The sequence below is a fragment of the Aedes albopictus genome, chromosome 3 (genome assembly GCF_035046485.1).
Source record: "Aedes albopictus strain Foshan chromosome 3, AalbF5, whole genome shotgun sequence".
Taxonomy (NCBI): Eukaryota; Metazoa; Arthropoda; class Insecta; order Diptera; family Culicidae; genus Aedes; species Aedes albopictus.
The window spans coordinates 166867179-166888691 of NC_085138.1; the positions used below are offsets into that span (position 1 = coordinate 166867179).

The 21513-nt window shown below is 46.0% G+C and overlaps 2 protein-coding genes across 3 annotated transcripts in view; both read left to right on the top strand.

The window, feature by feature from the left end:
• LOC109402751 (neuropeptide SIFamide receptor) overlaps window positions 1–21513 on the top strand; it is a 772929-nt gene that overhangs the window by 730420 nt on the left and 20996 nt on the right. For both annotated transcript variants that reach the window (XM_062859970.1, XM_062859971.1), the window contains exons 4-5: window positions 19223–19505; window positions 19577–19911. In XM_062859970.1, coding sequence (XP_062715954.1) covers window positions 19223–19505; window positions 19577–19911 — 618 coding nt within the window. The remainder of the gene's footprint in view (window positions 1–19222; window positions 19506–19576; window positions 19912–21513) is intronic.
• LOC109422522 (uncharacterized) lies at window positions 9110–10336 on the top strand. The gene is made up of 2 exons (XM_062859295.1): window positions 9110–9265; window positions 9322–10336. The coding sequence occupies exons 1-2, from the start codon at window positions 9183–9185 to the stop codon at window positions 10298–10300; spliced, it is 1062 nt and encodes a 353-aa protein (XP_062715279.1). The 5' UTR covers window positions 9110–9182; the 3' UTR covers window positions 10301–10336.

Below are 21513 nucleotides of genomic sequence, written 5' to 3' on the forward strand. Positions count from 1 at the left end.
ACTGAGCGCTGCCTACAAGATACTCTCTCAAATTTTATGCCGCCATCTATCACCGATTGCAAGAGAGTTCGTGGGGCAATATCAGGCTGGATTTATGGGTGAACGCGCTACAACGGACCAGATGTTCGCCATCCGCCAGGTGTTGCAGAAATGCCGCGAATACAACGTGCCCACACATCACTTGTTCATCGATTTCAAATCGGCGTATGATACAATCGATCGAGAACAGCTATGGCAGATTATGCACGAATACGGATTCCCGGATAAACTGATACGGTTGATCAAGGCGACGATGGATCGAGTGATGTGCGTAGTTCGAGTATCAGGGACACTCTCGAGCCCCTTCGAATCTCGCAGAGGGCTACGGCAAGGTGATGGTCTTTCGTGCTTGCTGTTCAACATTGCTTTGGAGGGTGTAATAAGAAGAGCGGGGATAAACACGAGTGGGACGATTTTCACGAAGTCCGTTCAGCTGCTTGGTTTCGCCGATGATATTGATATTATTGCTCGCAAATTTGAGACGATGGCGGAAACGTACATCCGACTAAAGAGTGAAGCCAGGCGAATCGGATTAGTCATTAATGTGTCGAAGACAAAGTACATGCTGGCAAAGGGCTCCAGGGAGGAATCGCCGCGCCCGCCACCCCGAATTCATATCGACGGTGATGAAATCGAGGCGGTTGAACAATTCGTGTACTTGGGCTCACTGGTGACCGCCGACAACGACACCAGCAGAGAAATTCAGAGGCGCATTGTGGCAGGAAATCGTTCTTACTTTGGACTCTGCAGAACTCTACGATCGAATAAAGTTCGCCGTAACACGAAGTTAACCATCTACAAAACGTTGACTTGGAGAAGGCGAATGAACCACGAGCTGCATCAGCTGCTGAGAGAACCAACCATCGTCCATACCACGAAAATCGGGAGGCTACGGTGGGCGGGTCACGTCATCAGGATGTCGGATAGCAACCCGACTAAAATGGTTCTCGAGAGTCATCCGACCGGTACAAGAAGACGTGGTGCGCAGCGAGCTAGGTGGGTCGACCAAGTGGAAGACGATCTGCGGACCCTACGCAGAGTGCGGAACTGGAGACAAGCAACCATGGACCGAGTGGAATGGAGGCGGCTACTATGTACAGCAGAGGCCACCCCGGCCATAGCCTGACCGGTAAGGTAAGTACGGTAGAAATCCCGGGAGGATTTCCTGAAGGAATTCTAAGAGGTATATTTGAGAGGAATCTCAGCTAAAAGCTCGGTAGTATTCGCTGAAATAATCACAGATAAAATCACGGGTATAAACCCCGAGCAGCCAGCAAGGATGCTGACACGTATACCTGAAGAAATGACACTAGGATTCTCTGAATATGTTTCGATTCGGCAGAACTCTTTGAAAGTAATCTGTGAAATAACTCCAGCAGAAATCCATAGAAGAATGCTGGCTAGGATTTTCTAAAACAATTCTGGCAGAATCCCTGAAGTTACTCCTGAAGGAATCCCGTAAAGAATACCCGATGGAATCCTTAGAGGGATCATGACAGGAATGCCGGCTGTAAGCTGAGCAAGAACTCCTGCAAGAATCATAGAACATAGCTTCCCAACCTTCGTTTCGCGACCCCCCAATCGCTTGCAGGCACGCTTCGATTGTTTTAGGAAAAGCGCAGTGACGACAGACTGGGGGGTCGTGAGAGCCAAAGTTGGGAACCGTTGCAATAGAAGATGCCTTGGAAGGAATTATTGCATAAATCCCTGAGAAAAAAATTGGGAAATTTTTTAAAGAATCCCATCAGAATTTCCGGAACGAATACTTTAAAAAAATATGATTGCCTGAAAACAATCTTGACAGAAATCTATGTATTTTCATATTTTTTTCGGGAGGAATCCCTTAAGGAATTACAGCAGGAATCCCGGGATGAAACTTAAAAAAAGACACGGACACCGTCTTCAGCCAGAGGCTGTACAGACTGAACGAAACTTAACACTAGATAAGAGACACACGGAGCATGCACCAGTGGATACGGAGAACAAACAATTCTCACGAAAAGTTGCATCGCCCGGAGTGGGAATCGAACCCATGGTGCGATTACAAGCTTGGTGACCCTAATCGCACGGATACGAGGCTCCACAACTTTGAAGGAATGCGCAAAAGAATAACTTTTTTTTATCTGTAATAACGAGATTTTTAGCCCTAGACTAGTTCATCTCGTGACCCACGCTTAACTTCGCTTCCGAAGGAAAAACTCACATTTTGTGAATTTTTCGGGAGTGGGCTTCGATCCCAGGTCCTCGGCGTGATAGTCAAGTGTTCTAACCAACACACCAGGTCCGCTCCACACAAAAGAATAACTTAAAGAATCCTTCCAGAATTTTCCAAAGCAGCTCCTGCAAAAAATCCTGAAGAGAACCCAGGAGCAATCCGTACAGTGATTCCGGAAGCAATACCTGTAGGAATCCTGGGAAGATACTCGAGAGGAATGCCTGAAGAAATACCGGAAAGAATTACAGAAGGTATCTAGAGAAAATCTCATCTCACTTCTTCGCCCTACTCTCTACCATCTACCTTACTGTCTTCCCTGACCTCTATCCTAACCCTCTATCCTACGCTCTATCATAACCCTCAACCCTGCCAAAGATTTTTAAGTAATTTAATTTAATATATTTGGCCCTACCATCTGCCCTACCCTCAACCCTATCCTCTACCATAACCACCGCCTTATCTTTTACTGTACCTTCTACCGTACTCTGTACTGTAACCCTTCACCATACTCTCTATATTGTGCTTATTCGTACCTGTCGGGTTCCAACGTACCTCGTATTAGTGGACTGTATTTGGGGGATTCCTGTACCCAACATTAGTGGCAGTACAAATGGTGGATTCCTGGATAATGGGCGATTCGTCTAACAACGGTGATCACCTGACGACCTTGTGGTTTCTTGCGGACGTCTGGGAATTCCAGAAGGGTTTCCGGCTTAGTAGTCACATTTACTGACACACAATCACGGTTTAAAATACACTGCACATATATTGAAACTTATATTCGATTACTTAAAAGTGCACATTTCTTACTTAAACTACCGACACGCGTGCCCTACTCTTTGGATGCTTATGGTTTACTAAATCTAATTGCCTTACAATCTAATTCGTTCCCCCAATCTCTCAAGCAGCATCCCGATGCGATGTTTCCCGATCAGGAGATAGAGAGATGAGAGAGGCATGAGTTCATCTTAATAATGGGAAATTGTCGTGTGGAACGTATTCGATCCTCTCATGCTCATCAATCTATTTATAAATCTCATTAAGCCCGAACGATAGATACCCATGGTATCATAGCTCAAACTACCATTCCGTGGCCGCCATCTTGTCCAGTCAGCCAGTGGTCGTATAAGATGTTGCATAAGATGTTAAAGAGGAGGCGATATGCGTACATTTTATATGCGATTAAATGGAGACATGTACGTATATGGCCTCCACTTCATCATCTTATGTCTTTTTTGGTATTCTTTATTTTCAGGCTTGAAAGTTTAATTCTTATGATTCCCTGACCCCTACCCTCCCATCAAGATTTCTGGATACACGTTTAAGGATTTGGCACACGATTTGGCATGATGTTCCCTTTCAAGATGGTGGCTCTACTATGGTTCACTGCCGTTTGAGCCTTTAGTTTGAAGTTATCATTGTAACGTTTTTATGAAATGATAAAGAGGTGTTATGCCTTTTTAAGAAATGAATCAATGCAGTAAGGAAATCACTCAATGGGGTTTTGTCTCTTTCAAAATTTTTAAGTCAATTAAATAATAATACATAATAATAATAATAATAATAATAATAATTTATCATCTTATTTAACATCTTATACGATCACTGGTTGTCTGGGTGGATATGGTCTGCCATCTTGGATTTCGTTAAATATAGATTTTTGACTTCTACTCATCGAGCCCAATCGATAGATGCCCATATTGTATGGTACCATAGCTCAAAGCTAGCCATGAAAATGTTAAACACTTCACGGGCCATTTTGACAGACCACACACATGCATGAAAAAGACGGATCATACAGGGGGTGGCCAAAATGTTTAGGATAGGCAACTTTTTTTCTCCCACAAAAAAAAATCAATATGCTGTAACTTTTCATAGAGTGCATCAAAAAATCTCAAATTTGGACTGTTTATCAACCTGTTATATGTGCATCATTGGTACAAATTTGGGCTTGATTGAATAGTTTTTCACGAAGTTAGAACCGTTCGGGTAAAACACTATTTTTTAGACAACTCATTTTTGAGCTGTCATATCTCGGAAACCAGTGAACCGAATTGAATGATTTTTTTAACGTTTATCAACAATATATTGATACTCAATACAACGTTATAAAATGTAATATTTTTTCACGGCGAATTAAGTTATACTGGGTTGAAATTTTTACCCAAATAAAGGAAAATTAGTCAAATTTACAGTACCACACAAAAATTACTGAATGTGTTCTTCCTTTAAGCTAAATTGGCTCCAATATATCTGATTGAAGATAACTTGAGAACAGGAGTGGAAAATCTTTGGACTTCAACTATTAAATTTATTGACATTGACGTAAAAAAATTACTTTTTTTTTGAGAAAAATCCAAAAAGTGTCTATCCATGATAACTTTTTTCAACGTTCAAAATGTATCTATGTTTTAATAGTTTATGAAGTATTTGTATATGGTTAGTTTCCGTTCAAATTTTCATTCAATTCGGTTCACTGGTTTCCGAGATATGACAGCTCAAAAAAGAGTTGTCTAAAAAATAGTGTTTTACCCGAACGGTTCTAACTTCGCGAAAGATTAATCAATCGAGCCTAAATTTGTATCAGTGATGCACATATAATAGGTTGACAAACAGTCAAAATTTGAGATTTTTTGATGCACTCTATGAAAAGTTATAGCATGTTGAACTTTTTTTTTGAGAGAAAAAAAGTTGCTTATCCCAAACATTTTGGCCATCCTCTGTATATTCTACTTTATCGATCTTGTTGCCGTCCTTTTCATGCTCATGGTGCTCATGTTACCTACTTACTTTAAGTCCTGGGCCCCCACGGTGGTGCAGAGGGCCGAATTGAAAGATTCCCATCCTAGGCGATTGCCAGCCATCGCCTTGACCTGTGGCCAGGTCAAATTTCTGCTTGATTTCGTTACTGAGGTAGCACCACCATTAGCCTCTGGGTCTGCCTCTGCTGCGATGTCCTGCTGAGTTCCAGTCTAATGCTTGTTTGCAGATTTCGTTTCCGCCCCTGCGTAGAGTGTGGCCGACCCACTTCCACTTTCGCTCCCGAATTTCTGTCGCTATCGGCTTTTGATGACATCAACGATGGAGCTACACGTTGGAGATCCAATTGTGAGGCCACCATGCACGAATTATATACCGCAGGCATCTATTGATGAAGACCTGCAGCCATTGCGTGTTCTCCGCTGATACACACCAGGTTTCACTGGCGTATAGCAGCACAGATTTCACGGTCGAGTTGTAAAATCGGATTTTGGTGAGTCGACTAATCTGGTTGTGTTTCCATACATTTCTCGCAAAAGCAGCCGTGCATCTATGTCGATCTTGGTGCCGCCATCGGCCGCCATTTGGCTACCAAGATATTAGAAGCTTTCAACATTCTAAACTGATTGCCCAGCTACCGTAAAGCTGGAAGGGTTGACCGTGTTTACGTTCAAAGATTTGGTCTTGTTGACGTTGATGGTAAGCTGATGGAAAGCTTCTTCGTAACCAATGAACACCAGGGAGAAAGACTCTTGGAATTCATTTATTTGCTCTAGGATGATACGGAGCGTGACAATATGGTCCACACAGGATCGTCCGGTGTGGAATCCTGCTTGCTGCCGTCGGAGAGTTGCGTCAATCTTCTCCTGTATTGATTAAGGATCACTTTGCAGAGGACTTTGTGAACGATACACAGTAACATGCAGCTCTTCAGTGTGAGTGCAAGTGTACGCGGTTTTAATATAAAAAGAAGCTGCACTGTGCACATTTTCAGTGCGGAATGCCATCCCTGGTAACATGAAACCCCGCCAATTATCGCATACAGTCAGGTCACTCTTTTTGGGTACCCTTACTAAGACGCCTTGCTTTGCCCGTGTAGCTGCCAGCTTAGAATAGCACTACGGACCACCTGTTCCGGGGGTAAAAGTCCACCAAACAGGTAACCCCAATCCAAGGTGTCAGGCGACCCGTGCTGAGGGATGAATGGTTGAGGGGGTTTAACGGAGCCCGTAGCGTGGGTAGATCGCCTTTTTGGGTTGCGTTGCGGTGATAGATCTAGCAAACCGAAATCTAGTGTCGTCCTATTTTTCAATTTTGGAATATGTGTTCTGGTAATTCAAGGAATTATAGCATTTAGTCCTTACTACTGGTGTTTTGGTGACTTCCAGTTTTTGAATAAAACTAAGTTTACCAACTTTACTTTGCATATAGTTAAAAACCACACCATCTGAGGCTAAACTCAATGCAAAGGAAATCAAATTGGGTTAGGGATCCATGTATGTACTAACTCTTCGAAGACTGGAAAGTGCTAGTACGCAGAACATACTAGAATCCTTATTACTGAACACATGTTCCATTATTGGAATGATATTGCTGCTAATGTTAAAACCCGGGTCCTAAACTTCCTACTGGGGAGAACTTAGCAGTAAAACAAGGGTGATGCTAGGTTTCCGATGCATGGCCAATATCAGTACTCTTGTTTTGTTTTCTAAGAAAACAAAACAGAAACTGTATCAAAATCCATGCTTTATTGCCCCGAACAGGAATAAAAAAAAAAGACGCCTTGCTTCCAGTTGGCCGGAAATGTCACGGTTTCCCATACGTTACAGAATAATTGATGCAGTAGTTTTGCGGATACTACGGTGTTAACTTTGATCATATCTGCTGATGTGCGATCGACCCCTGGAGCCCTGTTCGATTTCATGCTACTGTTGGCTGTTTCTATCTCCTGCACTGATGGAGCTACGGTGTTGACACGGGTAATGCGTCGAACCCTTGGCGGATCATGCTGAGGTGTTGATGGCGTGTCCGACACTTGGAAAAGGTTTCCAAAGTGCGCGAACCAGCGTTTCAACTGGTCAGCCGGGGCGGTCAGTAACTGTTCAGACGTGTCTTTCACGGGCATCGTAGCATTCAACTTAGTTCCACTAAGGCGACGGGAAACATCGTAAAGGAGACGGATGTCACCGATGTTTGTGGCTTTCTCGCCTTCGTCGGCTACGGAGTCCACTAACGCTCTAGTGTCCCGTCTACATGAGCGTTTCACTTCCTTCTCAAGTGCCAAATAGCGCTGACGGGCTACGGCTTTGGTTCCTCGTGTTTTCGCTCGCTCTATCGCAGCCTTGGTGTTCCTTCGCTCTTCCTCTTCCTCATCTGAGATCCACTGCTTTCTTCGGGTGCGTAGCTCACCCAAATTAGTCTCGCCGAAGGCGTTTTTGATAGCGTATCATTGATCATCTACGCTTCCACCTTCTGGAATATCCGCAGTACGGCTCTCGAGCACCTCGACGAAGGACCTTTTCACCGCAGCGTCTTCCAGTCGGCGTGTGTTGAACCGGCGCCCGATTTTCTCTTCCTGTCGATGGATCCTAACAATGCGCAATCGGATCTCGCCGATTAGGAAATGATGCGGTCGATTTGATTTTTCCGTGACGTCATCACGGGAAACCTATGTCACTTTGTGCACTGGTCGATGAGGAAAGAGCGAACCCCCAATCACCATGCCATTGTTGCCATGAAACTCTGCAAACAGCCCACCGTTCTCGCTCATTTCTCCGAGACCATGACGTCCCATGACGTGCTCATAGACCGAGTGTTGTCGGAACCAACCTTCGCGTTGAAGTCACTCATGAGGATCTTGATATCATCTTTCGGAATCTTGACCACGACACCACGACAGCATTCAGTTGACTGTAAAAGTTCTCTTTGTCTTGCAATTCGGCAGCATCGGTTGGCGCGTAACATTGGATCATGGTAAGGTATCGAACCCGTGTTCAGAATCTGGCCACAATTATCCTCTCACGAATAGGTTCCCAAGTCATGGGCGTGAGCGCTGAGCAAGAAACCAACTCTACGGTGACGAAGAGCATGTTCACCTCGTAGACCAGAAAATAGCAGAGTTTGACCCGACACCAATCTGTGTTCCCTACAGTTCGCTCAGTCCTAGGATCTCATGCTTCATACGGGATACCTCATTGACTAGTTGTGCCAGTTTTCCCTGCTGGGCTAGGATCAGTACATTCCAAGTCAAGTTCCAATTCTTGTCCGTTGTTTCGCTCTAAAAGTCGTTGCCGTTGAATCAGTTCGTAATCTTTCATTTTCGGTTTCTGTAACGGTTTTTGGGTTTCGAGAACAGTAGGGCATTGGCCTAAGGTCTCGTATCCATCGTGGTGGGGCTGTCACCTTAGGTATAGCTTCCGGTGGAGGACCATTTCATACTCAGCCGCTGGATGCCAGAACAGACGTTGTTTAAGCCGCACCTCCTTGGTGAACAGACGTTCGAGACGTACCTCCTCAATCTAGCTGATGTCAGTAGTACAATACCCAGACTACACTACCAGCTAAGCACACAGCTCTTGACCCATTGATAACTCGCTAGCGAAACCAAGGCGCCCTATTTCTCAATTTCTTACACACTCTAGGAAACGTTTGAAAATTTTCATTTGGATCTCGAAAAAAAAACAATACAGTCGACTCCCCACATGTCGATGTTCTACATCTCGATATCTCTCCCTATCTCGATGGCTTGGTCGGTCCCTTCTATCTGCATACATTTTACCTTTCTACTTGTCGATATCTCCTTATCTCGATATCTCTCTATCTCGATGCGATCTCGTTCATTTTTGTTCTAGATTTTCTCTCCATATGTCGATATGCCCGTTTTTACAGGTTGCTAGATCTTGTTTCTCGGGTGCAAAACATTCTGAGAAGGCAAAGTGACATCTGTTTGTTGACGGTTTTTCCTAGTTACGGGCGATTTCTCAATCTAGTATGCAAATTGGTTCTTGAATTCGATCTCTCCCTATCTCGATGGTCCCTTAAATATCGAGATGTAGAGAGTCGACTGTAATATTTTTTTCCACGTTGCATTTAAACAGTATTGAATAAATATGAAATCAAAGTGATCACTGCACTGGAAGTGCCAGTCAGCGTTTTGCAATCACAAATTATGACGTATTGTTCGAACTGCTTCAAAGAAATCTCCAGTGATGGGAACCGACTATCCGTTACTGAAAAACCGCTATTTAGCACGTAATATGTTTGAGACTGCAATCTCTACAACTAGCCTAACCTTGCGTTCCTTTCAGCGTAACCGAAGACCAGGAAATGTCCCGTTTCCTGTACCGTCTCACGCAAGAAATAGTAACATCCCGGAATTTTTCCGATGCCAACATCACCCGAATCTGTCGGAAACACTACCGCAACTCAACCTACCCAGACAAGGAACGACTCGTCAAAACAATCAACGACCTCAAGCGCAAGCTAGAGGTACAACTAGGAGACTTGGAGCATGGTTCATCTGAGGCATCCAGCATTGAGAAGCGTCGCTGCAGTTGCAAGAAGCCGAAACGGGCTAGCCAGCATGGGGTGGAGGAAATTCATCAAGATAAATGCATCAGCGTACAGTCATTCAACAAACAGCCGGGACTGATGGTGAACCACGCTGTACAGATGGAGGGATCATCACTCCACCAACATTTTAGTCCTTTGGCTACGAAACATTGCTCCGATCCCTTCCAAAAGTGTCGCGACGAAATCAGCTCAACCGATTCCATTAGTACCATTACTACGTACAATTTCTCTTCGCCGTTGTATTCCGGCTCTCCCGTAGTTAACCCTCGTAAATCGCTGGAGGAAACTCAAACGCTTATCGGGCAGATTCTGTCGAACCCGGATCAGGACGATCGGATGGAAGACCTGATGGACAGCTGTTGCGGTCGAACCAAGAATTCGGCCGATAGCTCCGCCGACATGGTCATGCGCATGGCCGCTTCGGATAGGGTATTCCTCGGAAGAAACGACCCAAAGTGCCCTCTGCACCGGTGTGACGAATTTGGACAAAGTTCTGCAGCATGCGGGGCGGCACCGGGGGGTTGTGGCGGTGGATGTGGAAGCGGCTTGCCTCTGCCCCGGCCCAATACGGTGGAAGTGGAATCGCCTCAGGCAACTTGTTGCGGAAAGCGGAAGAGTAAGAAAGCGGGAGCTAGGAAAGATAGCACATCCGGAAAACGAAAGAACGGGAAAAAGGATAAAGGTTGTGAGCAAAATCGATGTGCAAAAAAATAAAATGTGTGATTCGATCATAAGCTCGAATGACGATTTTGTTTTTCTCCGAATATTCGATATGGTCGCGATGGAAAGACATGCAATTGTTCCAAAATGACCATTCAATTCTTTAGATGTTTTTCAAGGAATTGAAAATATTCAATCCTCGACCATTTTTACGAATTCACTTACTCCAAACTCGCCTCACCGTGCTTTACTCATAGGGCTCACTCCAAGCCCAATTCATATTCATGCTGCACATAGAAACATTTTCCAGGTGCATTAAATATTCTGCCGAAAATAACTTCGCCCACGTTTCTGTTGCATAGTCAGCTAGCTCTCTGACGAGCAACCCAGGCGTAACTAATGAGCCCATTTACGACGAGGCCAGATGGAATGGATTTTTCTTAGATTCCCCAGTTTCAGACATGAGACCTTGCGGTGCGGAGTTTAGCCTTTCAGCTTTGCGGCAGCGTGCAACAAAAGTCACCGAAGTGAAAATTGTTTCCGTATAGGGTTTCCAAACTTTTTACCGGCTCCCTTCCCCGATCTCTGGCGTGTAAGAGGTAAAGCGGCATGGCAACTGATGGGAACGGCGTCATCCCTCGAGGGCCATCATCATCAGGAGAGATGAGTGTAGAAGGGGACGATTCATGGTAGTTTGCCGGTTTTATGGCGTTATTTTGGGTTACCACACAAGAGGAATAACTTTTCCGTTTATGCATATGTAGAATGTAGATGTGTTGTGTGCCTGTCCTTCTTCTGGTTCCGTTCCGTAGAGTGTTCCGTCCGCCCGTTCAGTTATGTTCTATACACTTTTGGGAACTTCCTTGGGCTATACTGACAACGATCAGTGGCGTGTTTACTGGCCTAAATGCAAGACCATTATTGTTTTTCAGAATTAGTTGATTAGTTACCAAGCCTGCTTCTCAATGAAAAAAAAAACGAAAACTGACGCGTGTTTCGGCAGTTGCGATGGGGATCTCGATCGCGTTGCATTGTTTGGGGAAAAACGAAAAATGACGCGTGTTTTGGGGCAGTTTCGATGGGGATCTCGGTCGCATTGCATTGTTCAGCGGAAAAAAGTGAAAAGCGTAACACGTGAAGTGATGAAAATGGATGCACACTTGGTAACCAACGGTATCGTAGAAAATTGAAGGAGCCAAGGAGTGGTTGCGGTCATCCGACGACATGGAACTGGGTGAGATCATTCCGATTGTTATTCAGACTTGCGGTTGTTTGTCACGACCACCTTCGTTGTGTGGTGCTCAACCTCATCCAGTCCTCCACTATGCCGATTGCATGCGTTGCTGTCAGTTTCAATTCCTCTATCGACTCGTCTTGTTCTACAAGGGTAATATCATCGGCAAAGCCGCCCAATTTTACGCCCGGTGGAAGTTTGAGTCTCAATACATCATCGAACACCGCGTTTCATAGTACCGGGCCCAAGATGGACCCATGAGGTACCCCCGCGGTGATGTCGTAGTAGATCCTCTCGGTGTCATAGATTAGCAGCCTATTCTAGAAGTAACTCTCTAGCATCCGGCATCAGGGATGGGAACACTCACTTGCGAAGAGTTACACTCACTTGCTGTTTTCTCAGCTCAGAAGCGTGCTATCAAGAAACGATGTATGGACGACTTTTGTCTAAAAGTTTGCCGAACAAAGTATGGGTCGCACACGCATATCGAATACGTGAGGGAGCTGCGAAGGCAACTCTCCACGAGGTGAATGTAAATTACACTCACCTCGTGGAGAGTCGCTTTCGCAGCTCTGTCACGACTTAGGTATGGGTTTGCGACCCGTACCCTATTCGACAAACTTTTGGACAAAACCACAAGCCAAAAGTCGTCCATACATCGTTTCTTGATAGCACGCTTCTGAGCTGAGAAAACAGCAAGTGAGTGTAACTCTTCGCAAGTGAGTGTTCCCATCCCTGTCCGGCATAGGCTAACCGGGACTCTTAGGTGGTGTATGGCGCACTCGATGGCAGCCCAGCTAACGCTACATACATACATACATTTATTTGTTCAACATCATTAAGACGAGACATAATCAACAATAGTACGCCACATGCCCTGCCCACCGTATCCTTCCGGCTTTGACCACCTTCTGAATGCTGGGTTCGCCGTAAAGTGCAGCGAGCTCGTGGTTCATCCTTCTCCGCCACACACCGTTCTCCTGCACACCGCCGAAGATCGTTCTTAGCACGCGTCGCTCGTAAACTCCGAGTGCTTGTAGGTCCTCCTCGAGCATGGTCCATGTCTCGTGCCCGTAGAGGACCACCGGTCTTATTAGCGTTTTGTACATGGTGCATTTGGTGCGTGGGTGAATCTTTTTCGACCGCAGTTTCTTCTGAAGCCCGTAGTAGGCCCGACTTCCGCTGGTGATGCGCCTCCGAATTTCACGGCTCACGTTGTTGTCAGCCGTCAGTAAGGATCCGAGGTAGACGAATTCCTCCACCACCTCGAAAGTATCCCCGTCTATCGTAACATTACTACCCAGACGGATCCGGTCGTGTTCGGTTCCGCCTACCAGCATGTACTTTGTTTTTGAGGCATTCACCACCAGTCCGACCTTTGCTGCTTCGCGTTTCAGGCGGGTGTACAGTTCTGCCACCGTTCCTAATGTTCTAGCCAAGGTTGCGACCATTCATTTGCAAAGATTTACATTCATTCGCTATTATCTCAGTTCAGAAGCATGCTATCGAAAAACAATGTATGAATGAATTTAACCTTGTAGTTTTATCTGAAAGTTTGCCGAATAACATTGGGGTCGCACACGCATACCAAAGTCGTGAGCGAGCTGTGAAGGCAACTTTCCACAGCGTGAATGTAATTTACATTCACCGCGTGGAGAGTTGCCTTCACAGCTCGCTCACGACTTTGGTATGCGTGTGCGACCCCAATGTTATTCGGCAAACTTTCAGATAAAACTACAAGGTTAAATTCATCCATACATTGTTTTTCGATACCATGCATCTGAACTGAGATAATAGCAAATGAATGTAAATCTTTGCAAATGAATGGTTGCAACCTTGGTTCTAGCGATAATGTCCATGTCGTCCGCAAAGCACACAAATTGACCGGATTTTGTGAAAATCGTTCCCCGGCTGTTGAGCCCGGCTCGTCGCATCACACCTTCCAGCGCGATGTTGAAGAGTAGACATGAGAGTCCGTCACCTTGTCGCAGCTAACGCTATTGAACACATTTTTTACGTCCAGCGTGACAACCGCCTAATAGCGGATTCCATTTCGCTTCTTTTGGAGCGCTATTTCGGCCGTTTTGGTTACAACGCCAATAGCGTCCACCGTCGATCGACCTTTCCGAAAGCCAAACTGGTTATCCGAAATACCATCTGGTTTCTCGGTATAGACCATCAGCATCGACAGAATGATCCATTCCATCAGTTTCCCGGAGGTGTCCAGAAGACAGATAGGTCTGTATGCCGACGGGCTGCCGGGTGGCTTCCCGTGTTTAGACAACAGAACCACATCTGCATAGCCATTCTGAACATAGTAGGGCATGCCTCGATAGGCGTCTTGATGGCTGCTGTCGAGATACCGTCCGGACTCGCAGCCTTGTTCAACTTGAGTGATTTCGCTATTAAGATGAGCTCATCGTAGCACGGTAAAGGCTGGATATGCTGCGCAATTCAGATCCCTTTGTGATCCACTAGCCTCTGCCCAGCAACTTCTATCCCTATACCTCCACGTGCTACCGGCCTGAAACTATGAGCAACCTTTGGGAAGATCGGGTAACCAACCCCGGTGGGATCTTTGATCGTAGGCTGACAGGGAAGGGGGGGAGGGGAATTGCTTCGGCAAGCCTGAGCGTCTGTTCTCTAGGAGGAGCGGCTCACAACAGCGTCTGATCCCCATGTTAGGGGCGGCTGATCTACGTCCGAGTGCCAGGGAAGGACTCTAAGCTCAACTGTGTACTATGGTCCTCCGGAATGTAGGGGGTTTATGTCAGGCCCTACGAGCCAGCTGTAAAAACAAAACATTGTAACGGAAAATTAGCAACAGAATAATACGAACCGAGATCAACGGCAACGACCCCAGCGAACAAAACGGACTTGCGATTGGAAACTCGGTACAGTAGACGTTCGATAACTGCATTATGTTTACGTTTCACTTAGCGAACAAAATTCGGTAACTGCAACGTCAGATAGGCGTCAAAATCTATCAATTGACGTTAAATGAACGAGAAATTCATTCGATTGTTCACTTGAGCTAACATGGCGCACTGTTTTAACGGATAGCGGTGCGATAACTGCAAATTTGTTGCACTTACCGGACTTTCAGTTAAAAAGCTTTGCAGTTAAACCTTTTGCACCGACCGAACGTCTACTGTACGTGGAACTGCCGATCTCTCAACTTCATAGGGAGCAAACACATACTCGCTGATCTACTGAAGGACCGCGGGTTCGGCATCGTAGCGCTGCAAGAGGTGTGTTGGACAGGATCCATGGTGCGATCGTTTAGATTTAATCATTGGTAAGTTCAGCGCCCACCAGCAGACGAACGAAAATAGCCTACGACTCATTGATTTCGCTGCCTCCAGAAATATGGCCATACGTAGCACCTTTTTCCAACACAGCCTCCCTTATCGTTACACCTGGAGATCACCACAGCAGACGGAATCTCAAATCAACCACGTTCTGATTGACGGACGGCACTTCTCCGACATTATCGACGTCAGGACCTATCGTGGCGCCAACATCGACTCCGACCACTATCTGGTGATGGTCAAACTGAGCCTATAACTCTCCGTCCTCAACAATGTACGGTACCGGCGACCGCCACGGTACAACCTAGAGCGACTGAAGCAACCGGATGTCGCATCAGCATACGCGCATAATCTCGAGCCCGCGTTGCCAGATGAGGCCCCTCTAGAGGACTGCTGGAGTACAGTGAAAGCAGCCATCAACGGCGCAGCCGATAGCACCATCCGGTACGTGGAACGGAATCGACGGAACGAATGGTTCGACGAAGAGTGCAGAACGGTTTTGGAGGAGAAGAACGCAGCGAGGGCGGTAATGCTGCAGCAAGGGACTCGACAGAACGTGAAACGTTACAAACAGAAGCGGAAACAGCAGACCCGCCTCTTTTGGGAGAAAAAGCGCCGCCTGGAAGAAGCGGAGTGTGAAGAAATGGAACTGCTGTGCCGTTCCCAAGAAACACGGAAGTTCTATCAGAAGGATGCGTTGACCCGCAACGGCTTTGTGCCGCGAGCCGAAATATGCAGGGATAAAGACGAAGGCCTCTTGACGGACGGACGTGAGGTGATCGAAAGGTGGAAGCAGCATTTCGATCAGCACCTGAATGGCGTGGAGAACGTAGGCACGGAAGACCACGGCAACGAAGGAAACGACGACGCCATTGCAGCGAGGACGGAAATAAACCAACTCCCATGCTGAGGGAAGTTAAGGATGCCATTCAGCAGCTCAAAAATCAACAAAGCAGCTGGTATGGATGGTATCGCAGTTGAACTCATCAAGATGGGCCCAGAAAAGTTGACCCCTTGTCTGCATCGGCTGATAGTCAGGATCTGGGAAACCGAACAGCTACCGAAGGAGTGGAAGGATGGGGTCATCTGCCCCATTCACATGAAAGGCGACCATTTGGAATGTGAGAACTTCAGAGCGATCACCATTTTGAATGCTGCCTACATAGTGCTATCCCAGATCATCTTCCGTCGTCTGTCACCTAAAACGAATGAGTTCGTGGGACGTTAGCAAGCCATCTTCATCGACGGCCGGTCGACAACGGACCAGATCTTCACCGTGCAGCAAATCCCCCAGGAATGCCGTGAATACCAAGTCCCAACGCATCACCTGTTCATCGACTGCAAGGCAGCATACGACAGTATCGACCGCGCAGAGCTATGGAGAATCATGGACGAAAACGGCTTTCCTGGGAAGCTGACTAGACTGATTAAAGCAACGATGGACGGTGTGCAAAACTGCGTAAGGGTTTCGGGTGAACTATCCAGCTCATTCGAATCTCGCCGGGGACTGCGACAAGGTGACGGACTCTCATGTCTACTCTTCAACATCGCTCTGGAAGGTGTGATGCGACGAGCCGGGCTCAACAGCCGGGGAACGATTTTCACAGTTTGTGTGCTTTGCGGACGACATGGACATTATTGCCAGAACATTTGGAACGGTGGCAGAGATGTACACCCGCCTGAAACGCGAAGCAGCAAAGGGCGGACTGGTGGTGAATGCCTCAAAAACAAAGTACATGCTGGTAGGCGGAACCGAGCTCGACCGGATCCGTCTGGGTAGTAATGTTACGATAGACGGGGATACTTTCGAGATGGTGGAGGAATTCGTCTACCTCGGTTCCTTGCTAACGGCTGACAACAACGTGAACCGTGAAATTCAGAGGCGCATCATCAGCGGAAGTCGGGCCTACTACGGGCTCCAGAAGAAACTGCGGTCGAAAAAGATTTACACACGTACGAAATGCACCATGTACATAACGCTAATAAGAGCGGTGGTCCTCTACGGACACGAGACATGGACCATGCTCGAGGAGGACCTGCAAGCACCCGGAGTTTTCGAGCGACGCGTGCTAAGGACGATCTTCGGTGGCGTGCAGGAGAACGGTGTGTGGCGGAGAAGGATGAACCACGAGCTCGCTGCACTTTATGGCGAACCCAGCATCCAGAGGGTGGCCAGAGCCGGAAGGATACGGTGGACAGGGCATGTTGCAAGAATGCCGGAAAACAACCCTGCAAAACTGGTGTTTGCAACTGATCCGGTTGGCACAAGAAGGCGTGGAGCACAGAGAGCAAGATGGGCGGACCAGGTGGAGTGTGACTTGGCGAGCATTGGGCGCGACCGAGGATGGAGATCGGCAGCCCCAAACCGAGTATTGTGGCGTATTATTGTTGATTACGTATTGTCTATGTGATGTTGAACAAATGAATGTATGTATGTATGCTAAGAACAGAAAGTTACCGTGGTAAGCTGGAAAGTACTTATAGGCCAATGTTGAAGGCACTGATATCGCGCCTATTACGCCGTTGCTGCACGAGACCGTATTCCCGCTGCTCGAACAAACTATACTGAATTGACCATTGAAGATTGATTTATTCCCATTCTCAACGGTTCTCTCCAAACGTCACTGAAAGACCACTACTGGGGAACAACCACAGGATGGCTGCCAGGATAAGACCTGATGAGCTCGAAAGACATGTCCTGACAGCTACAACAGAGACTCGACACACCAACTCCTCCGTCGACTTTCGAAAGTGAGCAAAAATGTCACCAGTAGTGGGGGCCCATCTTCCGCTTCGTTCTCCGCTGTTGCTGCTGCCGGTGACACCAATTTTCGAGACTTTGGACCGCTTTCCACGCAGTGCTTTTATGTGGCCTAAACGGCTGGCCTCGTGTACGGTGAGGAAAGAGTTGGGGAAAAACATTTCTCCGGTGCTGCACAGCATGAATTGTGCCCACAAACAACACACGACAGAAGTGTGAGTTTTAATAAAGAAGAAACATAGTTTTTTGTTTCTTTCTGTGGTGAAACATAGTACCGTGATTTCGGGTGAAATTGATCACTTTTCGCAATTTTCGGCGCCTAATTTTTGAATATTCATCGATATGATTGAACTCAAAGTTTTGAAACAAGTACGACCACGGTTTTCATCAGTCAACGAGGTTAAAACTTCTATTACAAATCATTTTATCACAATAAATGAAGTTTGAAATAAAAAATCAAAAATTTTACTTTCGGGGTGAAATTGATCAGTCAGTGGAATGCCTTTGTAAGTCCTGAAAATATTTTTTCCACCTAAATTAACAACCCCAGATTGCGAAAAGCCATGCCAAACTTTTACAACTTTACTAATTTTTTTTATTATTTATGTTTAAAGTTGAATAAATCCCGAGCAAACGCCTGAAAGTATGCAATTTTCATACTAAATATGTAATTACACTACCGTATTTCCGAAAATTAAACATTTGTGCATACATTTAAATATTTATAGAACTTTTGATGACGAAATCGGATTAAGCGAATGCTTGGCAGCTAGAAACATTCATTCGAATATTTTTTACATGTGCGATACAGCTACGGTAACAAAAGTTTGAAAGTGTCTTTGAAGTTCGCCTAACACTCAATATTGGAAAATATTGGATTTAATACTGAAATATGTGACTAATTGGCTACAAAATATGTAAACCCATCATTCAATAACCCATAAGCCAGATGATGGCCATTTTCCACACATTGTTTTAAGTTTAGAGCGTTATTTTTGACAAACAGAAATGCACCTCACATCGATCAATTTCACCCCACTGATCAATTTCACCCGAAATCACGGTACATAAAAAGCCCTGGGCTCGGAGGCGAAAAACTGTCATTATCACTCGACTGGGTTGAAGTTGAGGATGATTTTGACCTGTCGTGTCTTTTATCGTGGCGAGGAGAAAGTTTTACTACATTAACGCAGTATTCTTTTCTTCAAAAGTCTTCTTCTTCTTGACGTAACGTCCCCACTGGGACGGAGCTTGCTTCTCAGCTGTTCTATGGGTACTTCCACAGTTATTAACTTAGAGCTTCCTCTGTCAATGACCATTGCATGTGTATATCGTGTGGCAGACATGAAGATATGCTATGCCGATACCACATTCTAATATATCAAAATGAAACTGGTACATTGGATTTACGATAGATAGTTCTACCTTTGTAAATCTTAAACTTCTCCTGGGGGCTGTCCATAAACCACGTGGTCATTAGGGGGGGGGGGGGGGGTTTGGCCAATGACCATTTTGTATGGACCAATAAAAATTTTTGTATGGGCAAATGACCACGCGGGGGGGGGGGGGGGTTTGAAAAGTCCCAAAAAAATGACCACGTGGTTTATGGACAGCCCCCTGATTGATTCATCAAACTTCATTCAAATTTCATTCCTTCTATCCCTTTACAGATTTCTCGCTATCTGGTGGCCTTTGAAGCTGCAAATCACCAAACGCCGGGCGCGATTCATGATCGTGTGCATCTGGGTGATCGCGCTCAGCTCGACCATACCGTGGGCCCTATTCTTCGAGCTGGTGCCCATCTTTCCGGAAGCCCCGGAAATCCAGCTGTGCGTTGAAGTGTGGCCACCCGGAACCGACGGTGCGCTGTACTTTCTGCTGGCCAACCTGGTGGCGTGCTACCTGCTGCCAATGGTGCTCATCACCATTTGTTATATACTGATCTGGATCAAGGTAAGAATGGAAGTCTACAGAAGAAAATGATCGGGAACATTAACTGGTTTCTTGCCAACTTTTCACCGCAGGTTTGGAGGCGATCCATCCCCGGTGACTCCAAGGATGCCCAGATGGATCGGATGCAGCAAAAGTCCAAGATCAAAGTTGTTAAAATGCTTGTTGTAGTTGTTATTCTATTTGTACTATCCTGGTTGCCGCTGTACTTGATCTTCGCCCGGATTAAGCTGGGCGGTGCGCTGGAAAGCAGCGAAGAAGAGTTGCTGCAGATTGCAACTCCGATAGCCCAGTGGCTGGGGGCGTCCAACTCATGCATCAACCCGATCCTGTATGCGTTCTTCAACAAAAAGTACCGGAAAGGATTCGTCGCCATCATCCGGTCGAGGAAATGCTGCGGACGGTTAAGGTATGTTTGGTTTCTAAGAGCTGAACGGGCAAAAATCTGGACACAGAAAAATGTATATGTTGGAATATATGGCGTTCAGTCTTTGGAGGAATAACTCAAAAACGGATTATTAAGCTTGCATCCATGAAACAAACAACAACTTTACAGGTTTGTTATTCGGCATTCTTGCAACATGCCCTGCCCACCGAATTCTTCCGGCTTTGGTCACCTTCTGTATGCTGGGTTCGCCATAAAGTACAGTGAGCTCGTGGTTCATCCGCCGAAGATCGTCCTTAGCACGCGGTGCTCGAAAACTCCGAGTGCTTACAGGTCTTCCTCGAGCATGGTCTTCGATGACTACCGGTCTTATTGGGCAAGTGGCCCACGTCCTTATCCCTGCATATTTCGGCTCGCGACGCGGCACGAAGCCATTACGGGATGCGTTGAGCTTCTGGTAGAACTTCTGTGTTTCATGGGAACAGCATAGCAGTTCCATTTCTTCGCTTTTCCCGTACACCACCCAGGAGTTCCTTGGGATTCCTCCAGGAGTCCCTGAGAAACTTCTCCAGGAGTTCCTCGGAAATTCCATCAAGAGTTTCTCGGGAATTTCTCCAAGATTTTCTCGGGAATTCCTTCAAGATTTTTTCGGGAATTCCTCAAAGAGTTTCTCGGGAATTACTCCAAGAGTTTCTCGGGAATTCCTCCAGGAGTTCTTCGGGAATTCCTCCAGGAAATCCTCTGTAATACCTCCAGTAGTCCCTGAGAAACTTCTCCAGGAGTTCCTCGGGAATTCTTCCAAGAGTTTCTCGGGAATTGCTTCAAGATTTTTTCGGGAATTCCTCAAAGAGTTTCTCGGGAATTACTCCAAGAGTTTCTCGGGAATTCCTCCAAGAGTTTCTCGGGAATTCCTCAAAGAGTTCGTCGGGAATTACTAAAAAAATTTCTCGAGATTTATTCAAGGAGTTCCTCGGGAATTACTCCAGAAGTTTCTCGGGAATTCTTCAAAGAGTTCCTCGGGAATTCCTCTAAGAATTTCTCGGGAATTCCTCCAAGTGTTCCACGGGAATTCCTCCAGGAGTTCTCGTGAATTCATCCAGAAGTTCCTCGGGAATTCCTCTAGGAAATCCTCGGAATTACCACCAGAATTCCCTTTAGAATTTCTCCAGGAGTTCCTCGGGAATTCCTTCAAAAATATCTCGAGAATTACTCCATTAGCTTCTCGGCAATTCCTCAAGTAGACCTGTGCGCCGCCGCGGACACTTTTTGTCCCACGCTGACGCCGACCAAGGTATCGGCGGCGAGCCATACGCCGGTGTTTGTCACGCCGCCGATTTTCATTTTTCGCGCCGGTGATTAGTACACGAACAAAATTAGGTTTATATAAAGTTAGGATAGAAATTTTTCACGATCACTATCATAAAACTTTGACTGACACCTTCATGAAACAATTCTGCAGAAGATTCATTAAGAACTTGTGAAGAAATTCAAATGGAATTTCAGAGTGTGCATTCAAATACGAATTATATGATTTTTTTTCTTTAGATTTTATTCACTGTCCATCATTTATATCTCCCCAGAAGTTTTTCCAGAGATTATTCCGGAAAGATTCAGTGATGTCTCCAG

Excerpts from the sequence above, each read along its gene's own strand:
- LOC109422522 (XM_062859295.1), top strand. The coding sequence starts at position 9,183 with ATGACGTATTGTTCGAACTGCTTCAAAGAAATCTCCAGTGATGGGAAC. Across the intron at positions 9,266-9,321 it reads GAAAAACCGCTATTTAGCAC|CGTAACCGAAGACCAGGAAA; the intron begins GTAATATGTTTG and ends CGTTCCTTTCAG.